This window comes from Salmo salar, chromosome 25 (genome assembly GCF_965601325.2).
Source record: "Salmo salar chromosome 25, fSalSal1, whole genome shotgun sequence".
NCBI classification, from domain to species: Eukaryota; Metazoa; Chordata; class Actinopteri; order Salmoniformes; family Salmonidae; genus Salmo; species Salmo salar.
In genome coordinates, this window is record NC_138315.1 from 43,217,526 (window position 1) to 43,242,433 (window position 24,908).

Here is a 24,908-nt window from a genome sequence, read left to right on the forward strand (position 1 = left end):
GGAGAGACCTAGTCAGCTGTACAACTGAATGCATTCAGCTGAAATGGACTTTACTATAATGGAAATGTGTAATACACACACACACACACACACACACACACACACACACACACACACACACACACACACACACACACACACACACACACACACACACACACACACACACGCAAGCACGTGTCACATATTGCCCTTCCTTCTTCTTCCCCAAATTGGAGACCAGTCCTTTTTTTGTGTATTTATTATGTATTTAGAGTTTTGCAGTGATTTTTCATTTAGAAATTGTGTACCTTTTTACTTGGCATAATTTACCTTGGTTTGCTGTGTTCTCTTCCTTGTTGTCTTAATGTATTTATTGTAGACTCCACCCCCTTGGCTGTTCGCTTTGGAGAAGAGAATTGTCCATGGTCTGCCACACCTGGGCCTTGTTGACTAACGAGCTATCTGAACTTCTTAAAATGGAATTTCCATTTCACTCTGCGGTTGCCTGCTAGAGGAGGAAGACTACCACCAAACTGCTGCTGCTACTGAAACACAACAACAACAACAACAACAACAACAACCACCACCACCACCACCACCAGCCGCCACCGCCGATGTCCTTGCCACCAGAGGTGGACCATACATGTGTGGAGGAATACTTCTGTTCAGAATGGCTCCCTGCTCATGCGTGTTTTCCTCTCTGTAGCATGCACTGGACTGGACCGGACCGTGGGCTGGGTGCCACAGACGCATGACTACAACGGAAGACGGCGAGTGGCTGCCAAACAAACAATTCAACCAACAGATGAGCAACCGACTTCAACAATCCTCCAGCAGCACAGACATTATCTCTGGGACTGTTGCTGAGTTCATAACAAAGTGGGAAGGTGATATTTACCACCTACGACTGGGAAAAATCCACTTCAACTGCCACTATAAATGGGTGATTTTTAAACTGATCATTTAAAATAAATTAATAGGGTAACTACCCATCTTTGCATGCACGTGTTGGTAGTCCTCTGTCACTGACCTGCCAGGGGTCAATAATGTCTACAAATGGGACGTGGAGGTCATTACTTGGAAATAACTTTTTTTTTTCCATGCACATTGCTATTGAGCGCTTCCAGCATTTTAAAGTAGTCAACTGGGTGAGGATTCCTATGGGTTGAGAGCAATCAGCAAATCTGAGTATTACCTTAATTGGTTTGTAAATGGCTTTAAGATGTTACCACCATCTACAAAATAAATGAAGCCACTGAGTTCTTCAGTAAAGCCAATGTTTGTCTATGGCGGTTGCATGGCTGTGTGCTCGATTTTTATACACCTGTCAGCGACGGGTGTGACTGAAATAGCTGACTCCACTAATTTGAAGCATTGTCCACATACGTTTGTATATGTAGTCTATCCACTGTCCACAATACATGAACAACAAAATATTTAGTTCGTCAGTCACCAATATTAGCTTTACACATTTCAAACATCAAAAGAAGAAAATGGACTACTTTAAAATGGAGATACAACATTACCTCTATGGCAAGGGAGAGTAGACAGGACATACAGGGTAACAAAACCTTACTGCTGTTGATGTGTTAGTGGGGCTCACTGTTGCTTGACTCAAGGTGATTGTACACTAACAGGTCCACCATGTCGTTGGCTGCTTCTCTATATTGTGGATAGTAAGTCAACTATGAGACACACGCCAGAGGGCCGTCTGTTTCATACCTCCCATATTAAAGCTTTCATGGTGCTGTTGAAAAACAGAAACGCCTGTTTCCTTCCTCTTCTGTAGAATGAAACATATGAGAACTCTCCATGCCTTACTCTGTAATTACTACCAACATTCAGTGGAGAATCACTGGCTTTCAGCCCACTACAGAGACTACACACTTTGAATCAGCCTATATCAACCCCGACTGAACCATGTACTTTAATTCCCATCCCTTTTTTCAATACAGAGGTTACACGCCCACACACACAGTTCACTCGAGTACAGGCTTCACTGAGTAAACAACAAAGATGGAACGCAATCTAAGATGTGACGGCAAGTAGCCCTTTTTATCCAAATAATATACGTTATCAGAGAGAAGTGGCACAACGAAGTATCAATTGGATCTAAAGTTTAAAAACAATGAATTTGTTGTAAAAGAGATGGAACAAAACAAAAGTGAGATTATGCTGTAATGGAAAGTGTTATGAAATATGTCAATAAAGCATGGCGAGCCGATAAAATACCACGTACGCTTTAATGTGATTTGTACGATTAAAAAGTGATGACTAGTTGACATAATGGAGGCAGATGAAGACAGTATTCTGATTGGCTTCTCTCTACTATGAATCCTGTGTTAGAATCAGACTACTCTAATACTGACACACACACAGTCATCTGGACATCTCACGTTCTACTCAACGACCTGTGTGTGTGTGTGTGTGTGTGTGTGTGTGTGTGTGTGTGTGTGTGTGTGTGTGTGTGTGTGTGTGTGTGTGTGTGTGTGTGTGTGTGTATGCACTACCATCCCCAGTTCTTCCTCAGAATACTCTGAGTCAAGATACTGATAGTTTCCTTTCATATCCTCTATAAAACATTTACGCTGGCCAGCTGTGTGTGTATGTGTGTGTATTGAAGTTCGGAGTGATCATATTGGGGTACACAGGGCTGGCCCATAGCAGACGGTTCCCTGGGAGAGTTATAATTGGTTCAGCATCAGTGGAAAGAAAAAGGGAATGTGTTGGGGGTTAACTGCCTTGCTCAAAGACACAGGAGAGGAATGTTCATCATTCCCAGCTGCTCTCCCCTTCTTCACTACAGTCAGCATCAGGGCTTTGAGATAAAGTCCTCTTACCTGGGTGAAAAAAGATAGAGAATGGCTTTCTATGTCTTTGTACAGAGGTCAATGATTGTATTCTTGCATGGCTGTAAAACTGTATTGCTCTGTGATACTGTCTAATACACACACACACACAATGTAGCGAATATTAGGAGGATATCTGAAACATGGCTTGAACCAACGATCTTGCAGCTACAGGACAATCACACTACTGGAACTAAAATGCACCATTAAATCCATTATTAAAAAATGGAAAGAATAATGCACCACAACAAAGCTGCCAAGAAACGGCCGCCCACCAAAACTCACGGACAAGGCAAGGAGGGAATTAATCAGAGAGGCAACAAAGAGACCAAAGATAACCCTGCTGCAAAGCTCCACAGCTGTAATATATCCTGTGTGTAGCTGGTGTAGAGGAGTCAGGCGCAGGACAGCAGATGTGAGTAAGAAACGTACTTTACTCAAAATATCACAAATACAACGCAAATAAACGAGCCCACAATAACGGACTGAATTACATACCAACAATCACTCACAAACAAACATGGGGGAACAGAGGGTTAAATAATGAACACGTAATTGTGGGATTGAAACCAGGTGTGTAAAACAAAGACAAACAAATGGAAAATGAATAGTGGATTGGCAATGGCTAGAAGGCCGGTGACATCGACTGCCGAACGCCGCCCGAACAAGGAGAGGGACCAACTTCGGCGGAATTCGTGACAACAGCAGAGATTGGAGTATCTGTCCATAGGACCAATTTAAGCCGTACACTCCACAGAGCTAGGCTTTATGGAAGAGTGGCCAGAAAAAAAGCCATTGCTTAAGAAAGAAATAAGCAAACACATTTGGTGTTCGCCAAAAGGCATGTGGGAGACTCCCCAAACATATGGAAGAAGTTACTCTGGTCAGATGAGACTAAACTTGAGCTTTTTGGCCATCAAGGAAAACACTCTGTCTGGCGCAAACCCAAAAACTCTCATCACCCTAGAGCATCATCCCCACAGTGAAGCATGGTGGTGGCAGCATCATGCTGTGGGGATGTTTTTCATCGGCAGGGACTGGGAAACTGATCAGAATTGAAGGAATGATGGATGGCGCTAAATGCAGGGAAATTCTTGATGGAAACCTGTTTCAGTTTTCCAGAGATTTGAGACTGGGATGCATATTCACCTTCCAGCAGGACAATGGCCCCAAGCATACTGCTGAAGCAACACTCAAGTGGTTTAAGGGGAAACATTTAAATGTTTTGGAATGGCCTATTCAAAGCCCAGACGTCAATCCAATTGAAAATCTGTGCAATGACTTAAAATTGCTGTACATCAGAGAATCCATCCAACTTGAAGGAGCTGGAGCAGTTTTGCCTTGAAGTATGAGTTGAAATCCCAGTGGCTAGATGTGCCAAGCTTAAAGAGACATACCCCAAGAGAAATGCAGCTGTAATTGCTGCAAAAGGTTGCTCTACAAAGTATTGACTTTGGAGGGGTGAATAGTTATGCACGTTCAAGTTTTCAGTTTTTTTGTCTTATTTCTTGTTTATTTCACAATAAAACATATTTTGCATCTTCAAAGTGGTAGGCATGTTGTGTAAATCAAATTATACAAACCCCCCAAAAATCTATTTTAATTCCAGGTTGTAAGGCAAGAAAATAGGAAAAATTCCAAAGGGGGTGAAAACTTTCGCAAGCCACTGTACTTTGAAGAATCTCAAATATAAAATACATTTGGATTTGTTTAACACCTTTTTTTGGTTACTACATGATTCTATATGTGTTATTTCGTAATTTTGATTCTACATGATTCTACATTTGATTCCACAATGTAGAAAATAGTAAAAATAAAGAAAAACCCTGGAATGAGTAGGTGTGTCCAAACTTTTGACTGATACTGTGTGTATGTGTGTATGTGTACATATATATATATTATCTCATCATGTGTCCCGGTCTGATGAAGAACTATAGCAGCCGTACACACACGCACACGCCCACGCACACACACACACACGCACACACACACACACACACACACACACACACACACACACACACACACACACACACACACACACACACACACACACACACACACACACACACACACACACACACACAAACACACACACACACACACACCTTTGCAACTTTCATCTTGAAACACTTCTGGAAATATAAGCATTGCAGAGAACCCATGAGAGACAAGGCAGTAAACGTGGCTACAAACCAAGTTGTTCAACCCATGTTGGCAATGAGCTGAGCGGTTGAAAAAACTCCTGCGGGCTAAATGAGAATCGTATAAAGAGGTTATAATGCATTGTAATTATATTTTATGAAGTATACAGAGGGATACGTATCATAGTTACACATCTTGACTCTGTGGAGGCTTACAGTAATAATATGAAGCCTACAGTTTAGAGGAGAATAGATGCACTGCCAAAGTCTCAGTCTAAATTTACCACAGCTTTCAGTTCTTAAATGACCCAAAAGTCCATTCATCTTTAATGAGCCGCTTATTTATTATTGTTGCCATTTGAACAAGTCTTGCATGGGGAAAGCCCCGGCTATTTTGGAACATTTCAAAGGGAATGGATGTGGGCAATAGAAGCCGTTCCTCATTACAGTTTATGGGAGGAACTTGACATTGAGATTAGCTATGGTCAGTTCTCTTCCCAGAGAGCTCGCTCCAGCGGGGTTGCCAGTTGTGAATAAATCCAAACTTTAAATTGAATTAAAATGAGCAGTAAATGTAAAATGAATTCATAAATTAGATACTGTATTTTGTGAATCATTTGGTGTTTTATAAGAGTAGTTTTATTCAGAAGGGTTTCCCAAAAGACTGAAAGACTACAACATTTCCAGATAAAGAGATTTAGTTTGCAACTGGCAACACACTGTGCAGGGGCTGGTGCTGTATAGCGCCGCCGCACCAGCGAGAAGAGTCGAAAACAGGGCAGATGGTTTGTGTGGACATTACTGGGATAGCGCCAGAGTTTTAGGTTGGGAAATCGGGAGACTGGAGATAGAGATGCGTTTCCCATACAGAAGAGCCACTCTCTACAGGTTTTCTTCTTGAATCCGGACAAAGCCTTCTATGCCTAAAACTCCCAGCTTTTTAGATGACTTATTTGGATAGTTGGACAGTCTTTTCAAATAACAGTCAGAGAATGAAGTAAAACGCATTGATTTTCGAGAGTGCTGTATCAGTTAACTTGTTAACTTGTGGATGTTAAAATGCTGTGTACACTTGGAGTGTATAACTGATATGCAAAGAAATTCCAGAAGCGCAAAGTCAGTGGTGTGGTGATTTGGAGAGCTGAACTTGGAGGTTTGGAATAACAGTTTCTAATACCCGGAATGATTTTTAGGAATTGCTGACTCCGTCAATGAGTGGCTAGTTTATTATGTTTTCCTGTCTGCGTTTTCATGCAGCTGTCATGTTGATAACAGGCTGGTGAAGTAGGGTTTTGGGTTATCTGATGTTCCACTGCGAAAACTAAAGGCATGCTTTGAAACACAACACTAAAGTGTTTGCCTCTCTCTTGCACTCAATTTTTTACTGCGCTGTGCTGTACTGTATTTTTTATTTACTGAAAACAAATGTTCTAAATAGGCATACAGGTCCCATGTACACTATTGGATATTTATCACTCTGTCAGATTGTTCATTGTAATTGACAGCTTCCCATAATGCGGGGAGAGTTTGTTCTGGGTCTGTTCCTGCTCTGTCTGCTAGCGTGGGCAGGACACGCAGACAAACAGACCCATCTCAAACGGATGCCCATACTCAACAACGGGCATCTGCAGCCGAGCGCAGCCGACAGAAAGCACACTGTCGGCGGGGGAGGGACCTCCCGCCCTGGACCCAGCTCAGCCTCGGTGCCCACCGGTCTCAGCGCTAGGCGCGGGGAGGACATGCAGGCAGACCAGGCCTCTGTTCCTCGGGCCAGGACTGGGGCTGGACAAGGCAGAAGAGGTGGAGCGCTGGCAGGGGCAGTAGGGAGGAGGGCAGCCGGGCAGCGTGTTCCCCTCCAGCCTGTCATGCTTCAGGATGAAGGCGCTCCCCGGGTGAGGACCAGACAGACCCGCATACCAAGCAGTGCAGGCTCACCTAACCTCTTGGCGAGCTTTGCAGGGAAAAACCGAATTCTGGTGATTTCTGCCCCGCACAACTCAGACGGTTACTACCGGCTAATGATGACACTGCTGAAGCCAGACGTGTACTGTGAGCTGGCGGAGCGGCATGTGCAGCAGATCGTGATATTCCACCAGGAGGGGGAGATGGGTGGGAAGGTGAGGCGGATCACCAGAGAGGGGAAGGTGATGGAGGAACCTTTGGACACAGCGCTCATCCCCCGCCTCATGACCTTCCTCAAACTGGAGAAAGGTAAAGGCATGGTCCTATCTGAAAACTATCCCCTACTCCTTCAGTGTTGGCAGATCTGTCACTCCTGTTCATCATTGATACGTTTGTATATGACAAATGAAAAATGTCCTTCCTTTTGCACATTACATATTCCAATAACATTATTGTTTAGCATAGGATCTTGAGGAACTCCGATACTTTCAAGCGTCTTTAAAACTACAGAAGTGTTCAGTATTAATATGTGATAACAATAAAACAGAATAGATGAACCGGAATGGCATTTACTGTCACAGGTGCCCAAAATGAACAATATCAAAGCCACGCCCTTATTAAGCAACATCTCTTCTGATCTGAGCCACTTGGTCATCTCTCAATCACAGGAGGTTGGTGGCAACTTAATTGGGGAGGGCGGGCTCATGGTAATGGATGGAGCGGAATAGGTTGAATGGTATCAAATACATCAAACAGTTGCTTACCATGTGGTTAATACCATTCCATTTACTCCGTTCCAGCCATTATTATGAGCTGTCCTCCCCTCAACAGCCTCCTGTGATCTCAATAACCCAGCACCAATAACCCAGCACCCATTATCAATACCCCACCAGTTTTTAACAAAACAAACCAACTTAGTGACACAACGCCAACAACCCAGCAATGAACCATCACTATTCTGGTCACACCTGTCCTAGTCCATTCAAACCTGTCACCTGTTTGATGTGGGGGTTACAGGGGTGTGTGGTGTTGGCTATTTGCATGTTTGCTGCATGTGATATGCTGAAAAGCAGTGAACATGAAAATTAAATTGTGAGGGTAACAACATAAATCTGAGTCTTTCCAGGTAAGTTTGGGATGCTTGGTGAGATTGTCTCCTTTCTGCATGTTGATTGTGGCCAAAGCCATGAAAGATAGACTATTTTATTCAGTAAATGTAATCTCTTATCTGTCATCCTGTCCTGTCCAGGTAAGTTTGGAATGGTACTTCTGAGGAAAACCCTCCAGGTGGAGGAAAGGTACCCCTATCCAGTCAGGCTGGAGGCCATGTACGAGGTCATCGACAAGGCACCAATGAGGAAGCTGGAGAAGATCCGACAGAAGGGATTCGTCCAGAAGTGTAAAGGGGCGGGAGTAGAGGGGCAGGTGGAGGAGGGGGGCGGAGACTCAGGGACGGTAGTGGAAACAGGTGGACAGGTAGACCCACTCCCAGAGAGGAAGCCGGTGAGGAAGCCAATGAGGAGACCCACGACAACCACCACTGTTGCCACAACAACAACGAGGCCAACGACAACTACCACAGTGACAACTACCACAACTATGCGACCCACAAGGACCACGACAAAAGCCACCACGACAAAAGCTACCACGACAAAAGCCACCACGACAACCACACCAAAACCCACAACAACCACGACTAAACAGACTACAACGACCACAACTAAACAGACTACAACCACACGTCAGACCACCACTGCTACTACCACCTCTACCCAGAGACCCACAAAAGCCCAGACCACCCCTGACTGGCTGCCTGCCCCTAGGACCACGGCTGAGCCATATTATTATAACCGCAGAGGCAGGGAGAGGGAGAGGGACAGGTACCCAGCCAAGACCACCCCGCCTGGGGACAACCGAACAGACAAGGAGGGGAAGGACCACAATGGCCGTCAGCAGGCAGAAGTGGTACCCACACAGCACAAACCCACCAAGGGCAAACCTACCAAGAGGAAGAATGAGATGGTATGCGTGGACTCATTACATTTCACTTATTACATTGCTGTTGAGATAGAATGTTGCATCAGGCTTGATTTTGGTGATCAATGAAGTATTCCCTCCTCTCCTCTCCTCTCCTCTCCTCTCCTCTCCTCTCCTCTCCTCTCCTCTCCTCTCCTCCCTCTCCTCTCCTCTCCTCTCCTCTCCTCTCCTCTCCTCTCCTCTCCTCTCCTCTCCTCTCCTCTCCTCTCCTCTCCTCTCCTCTCCTCTCCTCTCCTCTCCTCTCCTCTCCTCTCATCCAGGTGTTAAATAATGAGTATGAGGAGAAGTATGAATCTGGCCGGCCCACCGTCAGCGACCCAGAGACACAGACAGAGGCCAACACAGAGGTCAGCCCAGCCAAGAGGGGCAAGGGAAAACACGACAATACTGAGAAGAAGAAGAAAAAGAAGAAGGGCAAACCAGACAAGGCCGCCAAGAGGGACAAAGCCGAGAGGAGAGGAGCGAAGGCAGGGAAGGAGGGCAAAAACAACGGAAAGAAGAACGGAAAGAAGGTGTCGAAGAATCCTGAGAAAGAGGAGTACTACAAACCCACCAAGAAGCCTCCGCCTCCTAGGGGATCCCTGGCGTCCTTCCTGGACTACTTTGAGAACAGGAGACGACTCGTGGTAAGTGGCTTCCTTCCTGGACTACTTTGAGAACAGGAGATGACTCGTGGAAAGTGGCTTCCTTCTTTAACTACTTTGAGAACAGGAGACGACTCGTGGTAAGTGGTTTCCTTCCTGGACTACTTTGAGAACAAGAGATGACTCGTGGTAAGAAAAGTGTTTCCCCTTGTTTCTGGGTGTGGCGCCAGGATCCCCAGAGAAACCGTCAGGACTACAAATGCACCACTGAAACAAATAGAAGACTTTAGAGAACTAATGAAGCAATATATGGGATATTGTAACTAATAACAAAAATACATTTGATATAAATCCAATTTGTTCCACATCCCAAGAACCTATCAAAGCCACAATACAATAGCAGCAATAGCACACAGTCAGAAACGTCATAGCACTGACATAAGCACTGTAGTAAACTGCCTAGCACTGACTTAACAGCTTTACAGTACAGGCAGACTGTATAGTTGTGTTGTTATAGATTGGAGTACAGCCTTTCAAGAATTTGATCATAGGAGTGCAGCCAAGGGCAGGGTGGGAAATACAGTCCTCATCCTCTCCCTCCCCGCTGTCTAATGTAAACACAATCTCAACAGCAGTGTGTGTGTGCTGGCGTGCGAGTGCGTGCATGCATGTGTGTGTAACCCGGTCTAACCCAGTCTTTCTTTCTCTGTGTGTGTGTGTCTCCAGATCATAACAGCCCCCAGTGAGGAGAGCACTATGTACCTGCAACAGAAAGATGAATACCTGGAGACGGTGTGTGAGATGGCCATCAGGAAAGTCTCCATCATCACCATCTTTGGCTCACTCACCAACTCCACCATGAAGATAGACCACTACCAGCTGGGTAAGTACATTACACCATCATACCACTACAGACAGGGTCAGCACCACCATCTTAATCTCTGGGCTAGGTGGGACGCTTGCATCCCACCTACTCAACAGCCAGTGTAATCCCGTGGCGCGATATTCAAATACCTCAAAAATGCAAAAACTTCAATTTTTCAAACATATGACTATTTTACACCATTTTAAAGACAAGACTCTCGTTAACCTGTTAGGGCTAGGGGGCAGTATTGACACGGCCGGATAAAAAACGTACCCGATTTAATCTGGTTACTACTCCTGCCCAGTAACTAGAATATGCATATAATTATTGGCTTTGGATAGAAAACACCCTAAAGTTTCTAAAACTGTTTGAATGGTGTCTGTGAGTATAACAGAACACATATGGCAGGCCAAAACCTGAGAAGATTCCATGCAGGAAGTGGACTGTCTGACAAGTTGTGTTTCATCTTGGCTCTTTTTATTGAAGACTGAGGATCTTCGCTATAACGTGACACTTCCTACGGCTCCCATAGGCTCTCAGAGCCCGGGAAAAAGCTGAACGATATCGAGGCAGCCTCTGGCTGAAACACATTATCGCGTTTGGCAAGTGGCCGATCAGAGTACTATGGGCTTAGGCGCATGCCCGAGTCGACCCCATGCTTTATTTTCTTTCGTCTGTTTACCTAAACGCAGATTCCCGGTCGGAATATTATCGCTTTTTTATGAGAAAAATGGCATAAAAATAGATTTTAAACAGCGGTTGACATGCTTCGAAGTACGGTAATGGAATATTTAGAATTTTTTTGTCACGAATTGCGCCATGCTCGTCACCCTTATTTACCCTTTCGGATAGTGTCTTGAACGCACGAACAAAACGCCCCTATTTGGATATAACAATGGATTATTTGGGACCAAACCAACATTTGTTATTGAAGTAGAAGTCCTGGGAGTGCATTCTGACGAAGACAGCAAAGGTAATAACATTTTTCTTATAGTAAATCTGACTTTGGTGAGTGCTAAACTTGCTGGGTGTCTAAATAGCTAGCCCTGTGATGCCGGGCTATCTACTGAGAATATTGCAAAATGTGCTTTCACCGAAAAGCTATTTTAAAATCGGACATATCGAGTGCATAGAGGAGTTCTGTATCTATAATTCTTAAAATAATTGTTATGCTTTTTTGTGAACGTTTATCGTGAGTAATTTAGTAAATTCACAGGCAGTGTTCGGTGGGAATGCTAGTCACATGCTAGTCACATGCTAATGTAAAAAGCTGGTTTTTGATATAAATATGAACTTGATTGAACAAAACATGCATGTATTGTATAACATAATGTCCTAGGGTTGTCATCTGATGAAGATCATCAAAGGTTAGTGCTACATTTAGCTGTGGTTTGGGTTTATGTGACATTTTATGCTAGCTTGAAAAATGGGTGTCTGATTATTTCTGGCTGGGTACTCTACTGACATAATCTAATGTTTTGCTTTCGTTGTAAAGCCTTTTTGAAATCGGACAGTGTGGTTAGATTAATCTCTATGGGCTAGGTGGGAGTCTTGTCTTTAGAATGGTGTAAAATAGTCATGTTTGAAAAATTGAAGTTTTTGCATTTTTGAGGTATTTTAATAACTCGCCACGGGATTACACTGGCTGTTGAGTAGGTGGGACGCAAGCGTCCCACCTAGCCCATAGAGATTAATCTAACCACACTGTCCAATTTCAAAAAGGCTTTACAACGAAAGCAAAACATTAGATTATGTCAGCAGAGTACCCAGCCAGAAATAATCAGACAACCATTTTTCAAGCTAGCATATAATGTCACATAAACCCAAACCACAGCTAAATGCAGCACTAACCTTTAATGATCTTCATCAGATGACAACCCTAGGACATTATGTTATACAATACATGCATGTTTTGTTCAATCAAGTTCATATTTATATCAAAAAACAGCTTTTTACATTAGCATGTGACTAGCATGTGACTAGCATTCTCACCGAACACTGCCGGTGAATTTACTAAATTACTCACGATAAACGTTCACAAAAAACATAACAATTATTTTAAGAATTATAGATACAGAACTCCTCTACTCACTAGCTATGTCCGATTTTAAAATAGCTTTTCGGTGAAAGCACATTTTGCAATATTCTCAGTAGATAGCCCGGCATCACAGGGCTAGCTATTTAGACACCCAGCAAGTTTAGCACTCACCAAAGTCATATTTACTATAAGAAAAATGTTATTACCTTTGCTGTTCTTCGTCAGAATGCACTCCCAGGACTTCTACTTCAATAACAAATGTTGGTTTGGTCCCAAATAATCCATTGTTATATCCAATAGCGGCGTTTTGTTCGTGCGTTCAAGACACTATCCGAAAGGGTAAATAAGGGTGACGAGCATGGCGCATTTCGTGACAAAAAAATTCTAAATATTCCATTACCGTACTTCGAAGCATGTCAACCGCTGTTTAAAATAAATTTTTATGCCATTTTTCTCGCAAAAAAGCGATAATATTCCGACCGGGAAAGCGTGTATACGTACAAAGAGAGAGAAAATAAAAACATCTCGTGCCCTCGTGCACGAGCCTGAGTCTCAGAGTACTCTGACCGGCCACTATCCAAACGCGATAATGTGTTTCAGCCTGGGGCTGCCTCGATATCATTCAGCTTTTTCCCGGGCTCTGAGAGCCTATGGGAGCCGTAGGAAGTGTCACATTACAGCAAAGATCCTCAGTCTTCAATAAACAGAGACAAGAAGAACAAGATCTTGTCAGAGAGGGCACTTCCTGTAAGGAATCTTCTCAGGTGTTTGCCTGCCATATGAGTTCTGTTATACTCACAGACACCATTCAAACAGTTTTAGAAACTTTATGGTGTTTTCTATCCAAAGCCAATACTTATATGCATATTCTAGTTACTGGGCAGGAGTAGTAACCAGATTAAATCGGGTACGTTTTTTATCCGGCCGTGTCAATACTGCCCCCTAGCCCTAACAAGTTAATGTGGTGTCAAATGGTTCGGTGAATGGAGGTGAATGGGGCACTATAAACATTGAATGGTAAACAGTATACAGAAAGGATGTAAGACATGGAAGGGTTTCACAAAGACAGGGTCCGGGTCAGGATGAGATGACAGGGTCCGGTTCAGGCGGAGAAGACATGGTCTGTGTCAGGAGGAGAACACAGGGTCTGTGTCAGGAGGAGAACACAGGGTCTGTGTCAGGAGGAGAACACAGGGTCCGGGTCAGGAGGAGAAGACAGGGTCCGGGTCAGGAGGAGAAGACAGGGTCCGGGTCAGGAGGAGAAGACAGGGTCTGTGTCAGGAGGAGAACACAGGGTCTGTGTCAGGAGGAGAACACAGGGTCCGGGTCAGGAGGAGAAGACAGGGTCCGTGTCAGGAGGAGAAGACAGGGTCCGGGTCAGGAGGAGAAGACAGGGTCTGTGTCAGGAGGAGAACACAGGGTCTGTGTCAGGAGGAGAACACAGGGTCTGTGTCAGGAGGAGAACACAGGGTCTGTGTCAGGAGGAGAACACAGGGTCTGTGTCAGGAGGAGAAGACAGGGTCTGTGTCAGGAGGAGAAGACAGGGTCTGGGTCAGGGGGAGAAGACAGGGTCTGGGTCAGGAGGAGAACACAGGGTCCGTGTCAGGAGGAGAACACAGGGTTTGTGTCAGGAGGAGAAGACAGGGTCTGGGTCAGGAGGAGAAGACAGGGTCTTTGTCAGGAGGAGAAGACAGGGTCTGGGTCAGGAGGAGAACACAGGGTCTGGGTCAGGAGGAGAACACAGGGTCTGGGTCAGGAGGAGAAGACAGGGTCCGGGTCAGGAGGAGAAGACAGGGTCTGTGTCAGGAGGAGAACACAGGGTCTGTGTCAGGAGGAGAACACAGGGTCTGTGTCAGGAGGAGAACACAGGGTCCGGGTCAGGAGGAGAAGACAGGGTCCGGGTCAGGAGGAGAAGACAGGGTCCGGGTCAGGAGGAGAAGATAAACTTTCTGGTTATACTGGTTAGATCATTCTGGTTTAGTGTCTTCCTGGTGATACTGAGCAATTCCACTGTAACAGACTGATGCTGAGACTCAGATTGTTTTACTTTAAAATATGTGCCAAACATAAACCAATGATTGCAAAGTTAAACAATCCGTACAGGGACTACTTTTTAAAATATCCACTGAATATTTGACCCAAAAAAAGTTTTACTTGAAGAACAGTGCAGATGCAACGTTTGATAACTGAATGGCAACACAAACAGCACAAACTGTCATTCTGTTACCAAACTTTGCATCTGCACTGTTCTTCAAGTAAATGTATTTGTAAAATATTCAGCCCTACTACAATTCATGTCTTAGATATCTTCTCCACTTTTACACATTACCTCTGTTGTAGTCCTTCATATTCCCTAACTTACATGCCGAGTTCCAGATGGAAACTGAATAAGGACTTGTGACTGTTGTATCCTTATTTCACCCCTCCTGTCTTAAACTGAAGGATTCCAGGTGTTTTTACAGTGTCTGCAGCACAGAGGCACAAACGATAACACTGAACATACTGGTTATGATGACAATGTGACATCGTGACAGCGGCAAATACCTCTGGCTCCCAGAGATGAGAAGTAATGGCGTTTACTATCTCATACCAGATGTGTGCTTAGTTGATTGGCCTCTGTATGTCACTGTAGACTACAGTAGGCAGTTACAGGAAACTAACTGTGGGATCATTGACAGGAAATGAGCAAACCACACGCTCAGGTTGGAACCCATGTCTTATTGGGCCAACCATGGCTGAAAATTAAAGTGGAAATAAGCAGATCTGGATTCATCTTTAACTAAGCCTGGTGATAGGACTGAGCAAGTGAAACTGATAGGGTACTTATACTGAGAGGAAAGACAGGCTGAAGCAGTGAGAACTTATTTTAATTAAGCTTTCTGAGGTAATCCTTCAGGGTCTATTGAAGCACCCATTGGTCAATCTAAGAGACATAATAAAAAAAATCCCCATCAAAATCTGTCAGTTTAAGCTAGAGATATCTGTTTATGCATGCATCTCATTCCCAAAAATAAGGGGTTAAAATATGTGTCCAAAAAACACATGCCGACCGTATTACCTCCCAAGAGAATTCTCTTCAGGTTATAGTCACAGCCGTGTATATTCCCTCTCTAGCCGATACCACAACGGCCCTCAAGGATCTACACAGGACTTTATGCAAATTGGACACCACATATCCTGAGGCCACATATATTGTAGCTGGAGATTTTATTAAAACAAATTTTAGGAAAACGCTACCGAAGTTCTATCAACACATTGACTGTAGTACTCGCGCTGGGAAAACACTCAACCACTGCTATTCTCTCTTGCGGGAAGCCTACAAGGCCCTCCCCAGCCCCCCCTTCAGCAAATCAGATCACAACTCCATTTTGCTCCTCCCTTCATATAGGCAGAAACTCAAATAGGAAGTACTCATGCTAAGGTTTATTCAATGTTGGTCTGACCAATCAGAATCCATACTTAAAGATTGTTTTGATCATGTGAACTGAGATATGTTCTGGGTAGCCTCAGAGAATAACACTGATGTATACACGAACATGGTGACTGAGAACATTGGGATGTCTATAAGGGATGTTGTTCCTACTGTGACTATTAAAACTTACCCAAACCAGATAGGACTCAACACTGCTTTTCCTTAGAAACCATGTACCTACAGATATACTGTATATAATCCACAGCTGTCCTTAATATGAGGTGATGATAGAAGACCACAGCTGTCTTCAGTATGAGGTGATGATAGAAGAGCACAGCTGTCTTTAACATGAGCTGATGATAGAAGACCACAGCTGTCTTCAGTATGAGGTGATGATAGAAGACCACAGCTGTCTTCAGTATGAGGTGATGATAGAAGAGCACAGCTGTCTTTAACATGAGCTGATGATAGAAGACCACAGCTGTCTTCAGTATGAGGTGATGATAGAAGACCACAACTGTTTTCAGTATGAGGTGATGACAGAAGACCACAGCTGTCTTCAGTATGAGGTGATGACAGAAGACCACAGCTGTCTTCAGTATGAGGTGATGACAGAAGACCACAGCTGTCTTCAGTATGAGGTGATGACAGAAGACCACAGCTGTTTTCAGTATGAGGTGATGACAGAAGACCACAGCTGTCTTCAGTATGAGGTGATGATAGAAGACCACAGCTGTCTTCAGTATGAGGTGATGACAGAAGACCACAGCTGTTTTCAGTATGAGGTGATGACAGAAGACCACAGCTGTCTTCAGTATGAGGTGATGACGGAAGATCACAGCTGTTTTCAGTATGAGGTGATGACAGAAGACCACAGCTGTCTTCAGTATGAGGTGATGACGGAAGACCACAGCTGTCTTCAGTATGAGGTGATGACAGAAGACCACAGCTGTCTTCAGTATGAGGTGATGACAGAAGACCACAGCTGTTTTCAGTATGAGGTGATGATAGAAGACCACAGCTGTCTTCAGTATGAGGTGATGATAGAAGACCACAGCTGTCTTCAGTATGAGGTGATGACAGAAGACCACAGCTGTCTTCAGTATGAGGTGATGATAGAAGACCACAGCTGTCTTCAGTATGAGGTGATGACAGAAGACCACAGCTGTCTTCAGTATGAGGTGATGACAGAAGACCACAGCTGTTTTCAGTATGAGGTGATGACAGAAGACCACAGCTGTCTTCAGTATGAGGTGATGACAGAAGACCACAGCTGTATTCAGTATGAGGTGATGACAGAAGACCACAGCTGTCTTCAGTATGAGGTGATGATAGAAGACCACAGCTGTATTCAGTATGAGGTGATGACAGAAGACCACAGCTGTCTTCAGTATGAGGTGATGACAGAAGACCACAGCTGTTTTCAGTATGAGGTGATGACAGAAGACCACAGCTGTCTTCAGTATGAGGTGATGATAGAAGACCACAGCTGTATTCAGTATGAGGTGATGACAGAAGACCACAGCTGTCTTCAGTATGAGGTGATGACAGAAGACCACAGCTGTATTCAGTATGAGGTGATGACAGAAGACCACAGCTGTATTCAGTATGAGGTGATGACAGAAGACCACAGCTGTAGTTGTACTATGCTTTGTTTTTGTTGTTGTTTCAGCTTCCTTACCTGAAAATGCACTCTTATGCACAATCAAAAAAACTGTTGACTCTTTCTTCATTTTCTCTCTCTCTCTCTCTCTCTCTCTCTCACTCTGTCTCTGTCTCTGTCTCTGTCTCTTTCTTTGTCTCTCTCTCTCTCTCTCTCTCTCTCTCTCTCATTCCTCCCCTCTCAGAGAATGATAAGCCTATGAAAGGTCTTCGTCAGGAGGATCTGGTGAACCAGGATGTGATTACAGAGCTGAGGAAGGAGTTCAGTATGACCTTCAACCACTTCTACATGGTCGTCACTGACACTGACATGAGATTCAAGGTGGGGTTACCAATACATTTAGGAATTAGAACAATAATTTCATAGGATTTCTTTGGGGTTAACTCTATGTATATCAGTATCTCTTTCATTCTCTCTCTGTATCTCTCTCTCTCTCTGTGTATCTCTCTCTCTGTATCTTTCTCTCTCTTTCTCTGTATCTCTCTCTCTCTTTCTCTGTATCTCTCTCTCTTTCTCTGTATCTCTCTCTCTGTATATCTCTCTTTCTCTGTATCTCTCTCATTCTCTATCAGTCTGTCTCTCTCTCGCATCTCTCGCATCTCTCTCTCTGTATCTCCGTATCGCTCTCTCTCTCTGTATCTCTCTCTCTCTGTATATCACTCTTTATCTGTATCTCTCTTTCTCATTCTCTGTATCGCACTCTCTCTCTCTCTCTCTGTATCTCCGTATCGCTCTCTCTCTCTGTATCTCTCTCTCTCTGTATATCACTCTTTATCTGTATCTCTCTTTCTCATTCTCTGTATCGCACTCTCTCTCTCTGTATCTCTCTCTCTCTCTGTATCTCTCTCTCTCTCTCTGTATCTCTCTCTCTCTCTGTATCTCTCTCTCTCTCTTTCTCTGTATCTCCGTATCGCTCTCTTTCTCTGTAGCTCTCTCTCTGTATATCACTCTTTATCTGTATCTCTCTCTCTGTCTCTGTTTCTCTCTCTCTCTCTCTCTCTCTCTGTATCTCTCTCTCTGTATATCACTCTTTATCTGTATCTCTCTTTCTCATTCTCTGTATCTCTCTCTCTGTATATCACTCTTTATCTGTATCTCTCTTTCTCATTCTCTGTATCGCACTCTCTCTCTCTGTATCTCTCTCTCTCTGTATCTCTCTCTCTCTCTGTATCTCTCTCTCTCTCTGTATCTCTCTCTCTCTCTTTCTCTGTATCTCCGTATCGCTCTCTTTCTCTGTAGCTCTCTCTCTGTATATCACTCTTTATCTGTATCTCTCTCTCTGTCTCTGTTTCTCTCTCTCTCTCTCTCTCTCTCTCTGTATCTCTCTCTCTGTATATCACTCTTTATCTGTATCTCTCTTTCTCATTCTCTGTATCTCTCTCTCTCTGTATCTCTCTCTGTATCTCTCGCTCTCTCTGTATCTCTCTCTCTGTATCTCTCTTTCTCTGTATCTCTCTCTGTATCTCTCGCTCTATCTCTCTCTCTCTGTATCTCTCTCTCTCTGTATCTCTCTCTTTCTCTGTATCTCTCTCTCTCTCTGTATATATCTCTCTGTTTATCTCTCTTTCTCTGTATCTCTCGCTCTCTCTCTGTATATCTCTCTTTTTCTCTATATCTCTCCTTCTCTGTTTCTCTCTCTCTGTATCTCTCTATTTCTCTGTATCTCTCTTTTTCCTAATAGATATGCTTAATTTAGCTCATCTGGTGCACTGATTGTCGGTACTTTTGGGACCATTCCATTTAGACCTATAGCCTGTACTCAACCCAACTGTCTTGCCAAGTGAACTAAATGGAGCACTCACACCTAACCTCTGTTGAGCCCATTAGACCAATACTCATGTTGGTTGACCAGCCTTCACCATTCTGTAAACATCCTGCAGTGATCAAATACTGGTTCAATTCACACAACATGACCTTCTCATAACAGCAGTGTGGGTGTGTAAATCGGCAGGCTGTTTTAAGGCATATTAAACAAAGACTCCAGTGTTTAACCAACCCTTTACTGCTGTCAGTACAGACAGGAAAAAGTCTATTACAGACAGCAGGAAAGTATATTACAGGGTGTGGGTATGAGAGAGATGGGTGCGTGTGCCCTATAAAATACCATATTTTATGCTGGGATCCCTGCTTTTCCTAAAAAATAAGCTGCATGGTGGAATTTATCACGTTCTGAACTGAGTTGTGTTGAACCATATGGCCCACTGTGTTGAACCCCATGGCCCACCGTGTTGAACCTCATGTCCACTGTGTTGAACCCCATGGCCCACTGTGTTGAACCCCATGGCCCGCTGTGTTGAACCCCATGGCCCGCTGTGTTGAACCCCATGGCCCGCTGCTCTGGATGTGCTTCTCAGAAATATGCAGAGAATGCCTGTGAAATCACAGAAAACTGGAACACATTGCTCAGTCTCTTGGAATACAGGATACAGGGTTTTCGAGGGTTTTCTAGTAATACTGGAATCATTATAACTTAGGAATAGCATTTCTTACATTTCTCTCCTGACCACTAGAATAATAGGGATTGTACACTCAAATCCTTCAATGGTTGGTTACGTTTTTGGCCCACTGACTTGATGATGTGTGTCCCTCCAACAGCAATCCTATGAGGTTCCCATTGCCATGAAGGCTGTGTTCGATTACGTCGACACCTTCACCTCTCGCATCAGAGAGATGGAACAGCAGAAGAGAGATGGAGTGGCCTGCAAGAAGGAGGACAAACCAAGATCACTGGAGAACTTCCTTTCCAGGTAGAGTGTGTGTGTGTGTGTGTGTGTGTGTGTGTGTGTGTGTGTGTGTGTGTGTGTGTGTGTGTGTGTGTGTGTGTGTGTATGGCTGTGGCTGGGAACGGCTGGAATCTGAAACAGACATTTTGCTCCATAGCCAGTGGGAATATTGCCTCATTATGCCAGGTAGGGATCTGGCTGAGGAGTGGTCAGAATTGACAGGTGGCCATGTCAACATTAATATTAACACTAACCACCCATATGTAAAAAAAATGTCTTTGGATAAATGTGTCTGTTAAATGAATATTCTATTTCCAGTATTGTAGGACACCTTGGTCTTGGATTGATTGACTATGGTCCCGTATATACACTACATGACCAACAGTATGTGGACACCTGGTGGTCGAACATCTCATTCCAAAATCATAGGCATTAATATGAAGTTGGTCCCCCCTTTGCTGCTATAACAGCCTCCACTCTTCTGGGAAGGCTTTCCACTAGATGTTGGAACATTGCTGCAGGGACTTGCTTCCATTCAGCCACAAGAGCATTAGTGAGGTCGGGCACTGATTTTGGGCGATTAGGCTTGGCTCGCAGTCGGCATTCTAATTTGTCCCAAACATGTTCGATGGGGTTGAGGTCAGGGCTCTGTGCAGGCCAGTCAAGTTCTTTCACACCGATCTTGAAAAAATCATTTCTGTATGGACCTCACTTCGTGCACGGGGGCATTGTCATGCTGAAACCAAAAATGGCATTCCCCAAACTGTTGCCACAAAGTTGGAAGCACAGAATCGTCTAGAATGTCCTTGTATGCTGTAGCATTAAGATTTCCCTTCACTGGAACTAAGAAGCCTAGCCCAAACCATGAAAAACAGCCCCAAACCATTATTAAACCAAACTTTACAGTTGGCACTATGCATTCAAGCAGGTAGCGTTCTCCTGGCATCCGCTAAACCCAGATTCGTCCGTCAGACTGCCAGATGGTGAAGCGTGATTCATCACTCTGGATAACTTGTTTCCAGTGCAGAGTCCAGTGGCAGCGAGCTTTACACAACTCCAGCCGACACTTGGCATTGCGCATGGTGATCTAAGGCTTGTGTGCGGCTGCTCGGCCATGGAAACCTATTTCATTAAGTTCTCGACGAACAGTTCTTGTGCTGACGTTGCTTCCAGAGGCAGTTTGGAACTCGGTAGTGAGTGTTTTAACTGAGGACAGCGCCACGCACTTCAGCACTCAGTGGTCTCGTTCTGTCAACTTGTGTGGCCTACCACTTTGCGGCTGACTCTTTGTAGCTCCTAGACATTTCCACTTTACAATAACGGAACTTACAGTTGACCGGGGCAGCCCTAGCAGGGCAGGAATTTGACGAACTGACTTGTTGGAAAATTGGCACCCTATGACCGTGCCAGGTTGAAAGTCACTGAGCTCTTTAGTAAGGTCATTCTACTGCCAATGTTTGTCTATGTAGATTGCATAGATGTGTGATCGATTTTATACACCTGTCACAAACGGGTCTGGCTGAAATAGCCAAATCCACTAATTTGAAAGGGGTCCACATACTTTTATATATTTACAGTACCAGTCAAAAGTTTGGACACACCTACTCATTCAAGGCTTTTTCTTTATTTTACTATTTTCTACATTGTAGAATATTAGTGAAGACATCAAAACTATGAAATAACATAAATGCAATCATGTAGTAACCAAAAAAGTGTTAAACAAATAAAAATATATTTGAGATTTAAAATTCTTCAAAGTAGCCACCCTTTGCCTTGATAACAGCTTTGCATACCCTTGGCATTCTCTCAACCAGCTTCATAAGGTAGTCATCTGGAAGACATTTCAATGAACAGGTGTGCCTTGTTAAAAAGTTAATTTGTGGAATTTCTTTCCTTCTTAACGTGTGTGAGCCAATCAGTTGTGTTGTGACAATGTAGGGGTGGTATTCAGACGATAGCCCTATTTGGTAAAATACCAAGTCCATAGTTCATTAGAGTTATCAGCCTCAGAAATTGCAGCCCAAATAAATGCTTCACAGAGTTCAAGTAACAGACACATCTGAACATCAACTGTTCAGAGGACACTACGTGAATCAGGCCTTCATGGTCTAATTGCTGCAAAGAAACCACTACTAAAGGACACCAATACGAATAAGAGACTTGCTTGGGCCAAGAAACACAAGCAATGGACATTAGACATGTTGAAATATGTCCTTTGGTCAGATGAGTCCAAATTGGAAATTGTTGGTTCCAACCGCCTTGTCTTTGTGAGACACAGAGTAGGTGAACGGATGATCTCCGCATGTGTGGTTCCCACTGTGAAGCATGGAGGAGGAGGTGTGATGGTGTGGGGATGCTTGCTGGTGACACTGTCTGTAATTTATTTAGAATTCAAGGCACACTTAACCAGCATGGCTACCATATGACCCAAAACACACCTCCAGGCTGTGCAAGGGCTATTTGACCAAGGGGAGTAATGGAGTGCTGCTTCAGATGACCTGGCCTCCACAATCACCCGACCTCAACCCATTTGAGATGGTTTGGGATGAATTGGACCTCAGAGTGAAGGAAAAGCAGCCAACAAGCCAGCATATGTAGGAACTCCTTCAATACTGTTGGAAAAGCATTCCTCATGAAGCTGGTTGAGAGAATGCCAAGAGTGTGCAAAGGGAGGCTACTTCGAAGAAAATATTTTTGTATATCTTTAACACTTTTTTGGTTACTACTTGATTCCATATGTGTTATTTCATAGTTTTGATGTCATCACTATTATTCTACAATGTAGAATATAGTAAAAATGAAGAAAATTCCTTGAATGAGTATGTGTGTCCAAAGTTTTGACTGGTGCTGTGTATTGTATTTAACTGAAATGTTTCAACCAGATTGACTGTGGTTTGTTGCCATGGAGACTAAATTCCAGTCTAATGACCGTGACCCACAGTGTTCAGACAGGAAATGACTTCCCACTGGGCAAAAACTGGTTGAGTCAACTTTGTTCCACATCAATTTAAAATAAAAAAGTTATATGTGATGACGTTGAATCAACGTGGAAAACTGATTGTAGAGTCATCAACGTGAAGAAATGTTGTCTTTTTTTCACATAACTTGTTACCGAAATCCAATGACATGGTGACATGTTTTGTTGATTTCACGTTGAATTCACATTAGTTGACAACGCAACCAGATGTAAATCAAAACTAGACGTTGAAATGATGTCAGTATCCAGTGGGTTGGTTGTTGATTCTAATAACAGTGACTCACAGTGTTAATACAGGAAGTGACTCGGTTCAAGTCTTGAGGAAGATCCTTGTAGGATCTTTAAATACGTAAGATTGACGACATCACCGTATAGTTAATCCTACTGCATCTCATCCTCATCCGTCTTTGGGTTCTCAGGTTCCGTTGGAGGCGTCGCCTATTTGTAATCTCCGCCCCCAACGATGAGGAATGGGCCTATCAGCAGCAGCTTCACGCCCTGACCAGCCAAGCCTGCAACCTGGGTGAGTATTAGAAGGAATCATTGAGTTATTACCATATTTACCATATTTATCCTATCCTTTCAGATCAACAGGAAGACACGTTTTTTCTGAACCAGGCCATAAACTGCTCACACGCACACAGGCACACATGCACACACACACACAAACTGGGCAGTTGTCAAATCAGAGCCATCCACTAGCAGCGTGCTGCCAGCAGTATCATCTGGGCTCTGTGTGGATCGTCCCGTGGTCTCACCAGGGCCTCTGGAAAACTTGTAGCGAGGACACACTTTCCACACCACTTTTGATTTTGTTTGATAAAATATATTGACTGAAATACATTGACACTGTAATTTATCAATAAACACAATAGCTGACATAGACTGAGTTGATATTTAATTAAGGCCTACGGTTGCATAGGGCGGGACTACACGATGCAAACCTGAATAAAGCAAGCTCAACAATTATACTGTACAATCATTTTGCTTTCTCTGTGTTTGTGTATAGGAACCCCCCCAGTCCTTCCTTAAAATATAATTAATATGAACAAGAACAAGGTTGCTGTAGTTTTAACAGGATTTTCATCCTTCCCATGGTAAGGAGTTTTTTTTTTAAACCATGTGACCTGATCTGTAAAATTCTGGTTCCATCATTACCAATATTAAACCTTTTAACAACAAATGAATCATGTCAGACCGTATAGGGTCAGGAGTTTTACCAGTCTGAGACTTGTTGTGCCACCTCTGGTACACACACAACAGATGTAAATCAACACACACACACACACACACACACACACACACACACACACACACACACACACACACACACACACACACACACACACACACACACACACACACACACACACACACACACACACACACACACAACATACACCCCTCAGAAAAGGTTCATGGAAGTGTAACTCCCTACTCCTCTACCAGTTCTGTATTCTCAGATCAAAGACTGTGATCCCCTCCTCTGTTTCTCTTGGCTAGGTGTGTGTGTGTGTGTGTGTGTGTGTGTGTGTGTGTGTGTGTGTGTGTGTGTGTGTGTGTGTGTGTGTGTGTGTGTGTGTGTGTGTGTGTGTGTGTGTGTGTGTTCAAACCTGGCCTCTCTGATAAACAAGACTTCTCCTAGCTGCTGACTCTGCTTTGGGTTCGTACCGCAGTATTCAGCTCTTGGCTCTCACCTTAGAGAGCAGTGTTTTCATGTGGTTACTGTGGC

At 43.8% G+C, this 24,908-nt stretch overlaps 1 protein-coding gene across 3 annotated transcripts in view; it reads left to right on the forward strand.

The window, feature by feature from the left end:
* Positions 1-24,908, forward strand: part of LOC106586833 (coiled-coil domain-containing protein 80) — a 68,482-nt gene that overhangs the window by 40,135 nt on the left and 3,439 nt on the right. For 2 of the 3 annotated variants that reach the window (XM_045707314.2, XM_045707312.2), the window contains exons 2-7: positions 8,127-8,899; positions 9,175-9,540; positions 10,225-10,381; positions 17,661-17,797; positions 20,072-20,223; positions 23,596-23,699. In XM_045707314.2, the coding sequence (XP_045563270.1) occupies positions 8,138-8,899; positions 9,175-9,540; positions 10,225-10,381; positions 17,661-17,797; positions 20,072-20,223; positions 23,596-23,699 (1,678 nt within the window). In that variant the 5' untranslated portion in view covers positions 8,127-8,137. Of the gene's footprint in view, positions 1-5,432; positions 7,187-8,126; positions 8,900-9,174; positions 9,541-10,224; positions 10,382-17,660; positions 17,798-20,071; positions 20,224-23,595; positions 23,700-24,908 lie in introns of those variants that run through there. The other variant, XM_045707311.2, reaches the window with a different exon arrangement.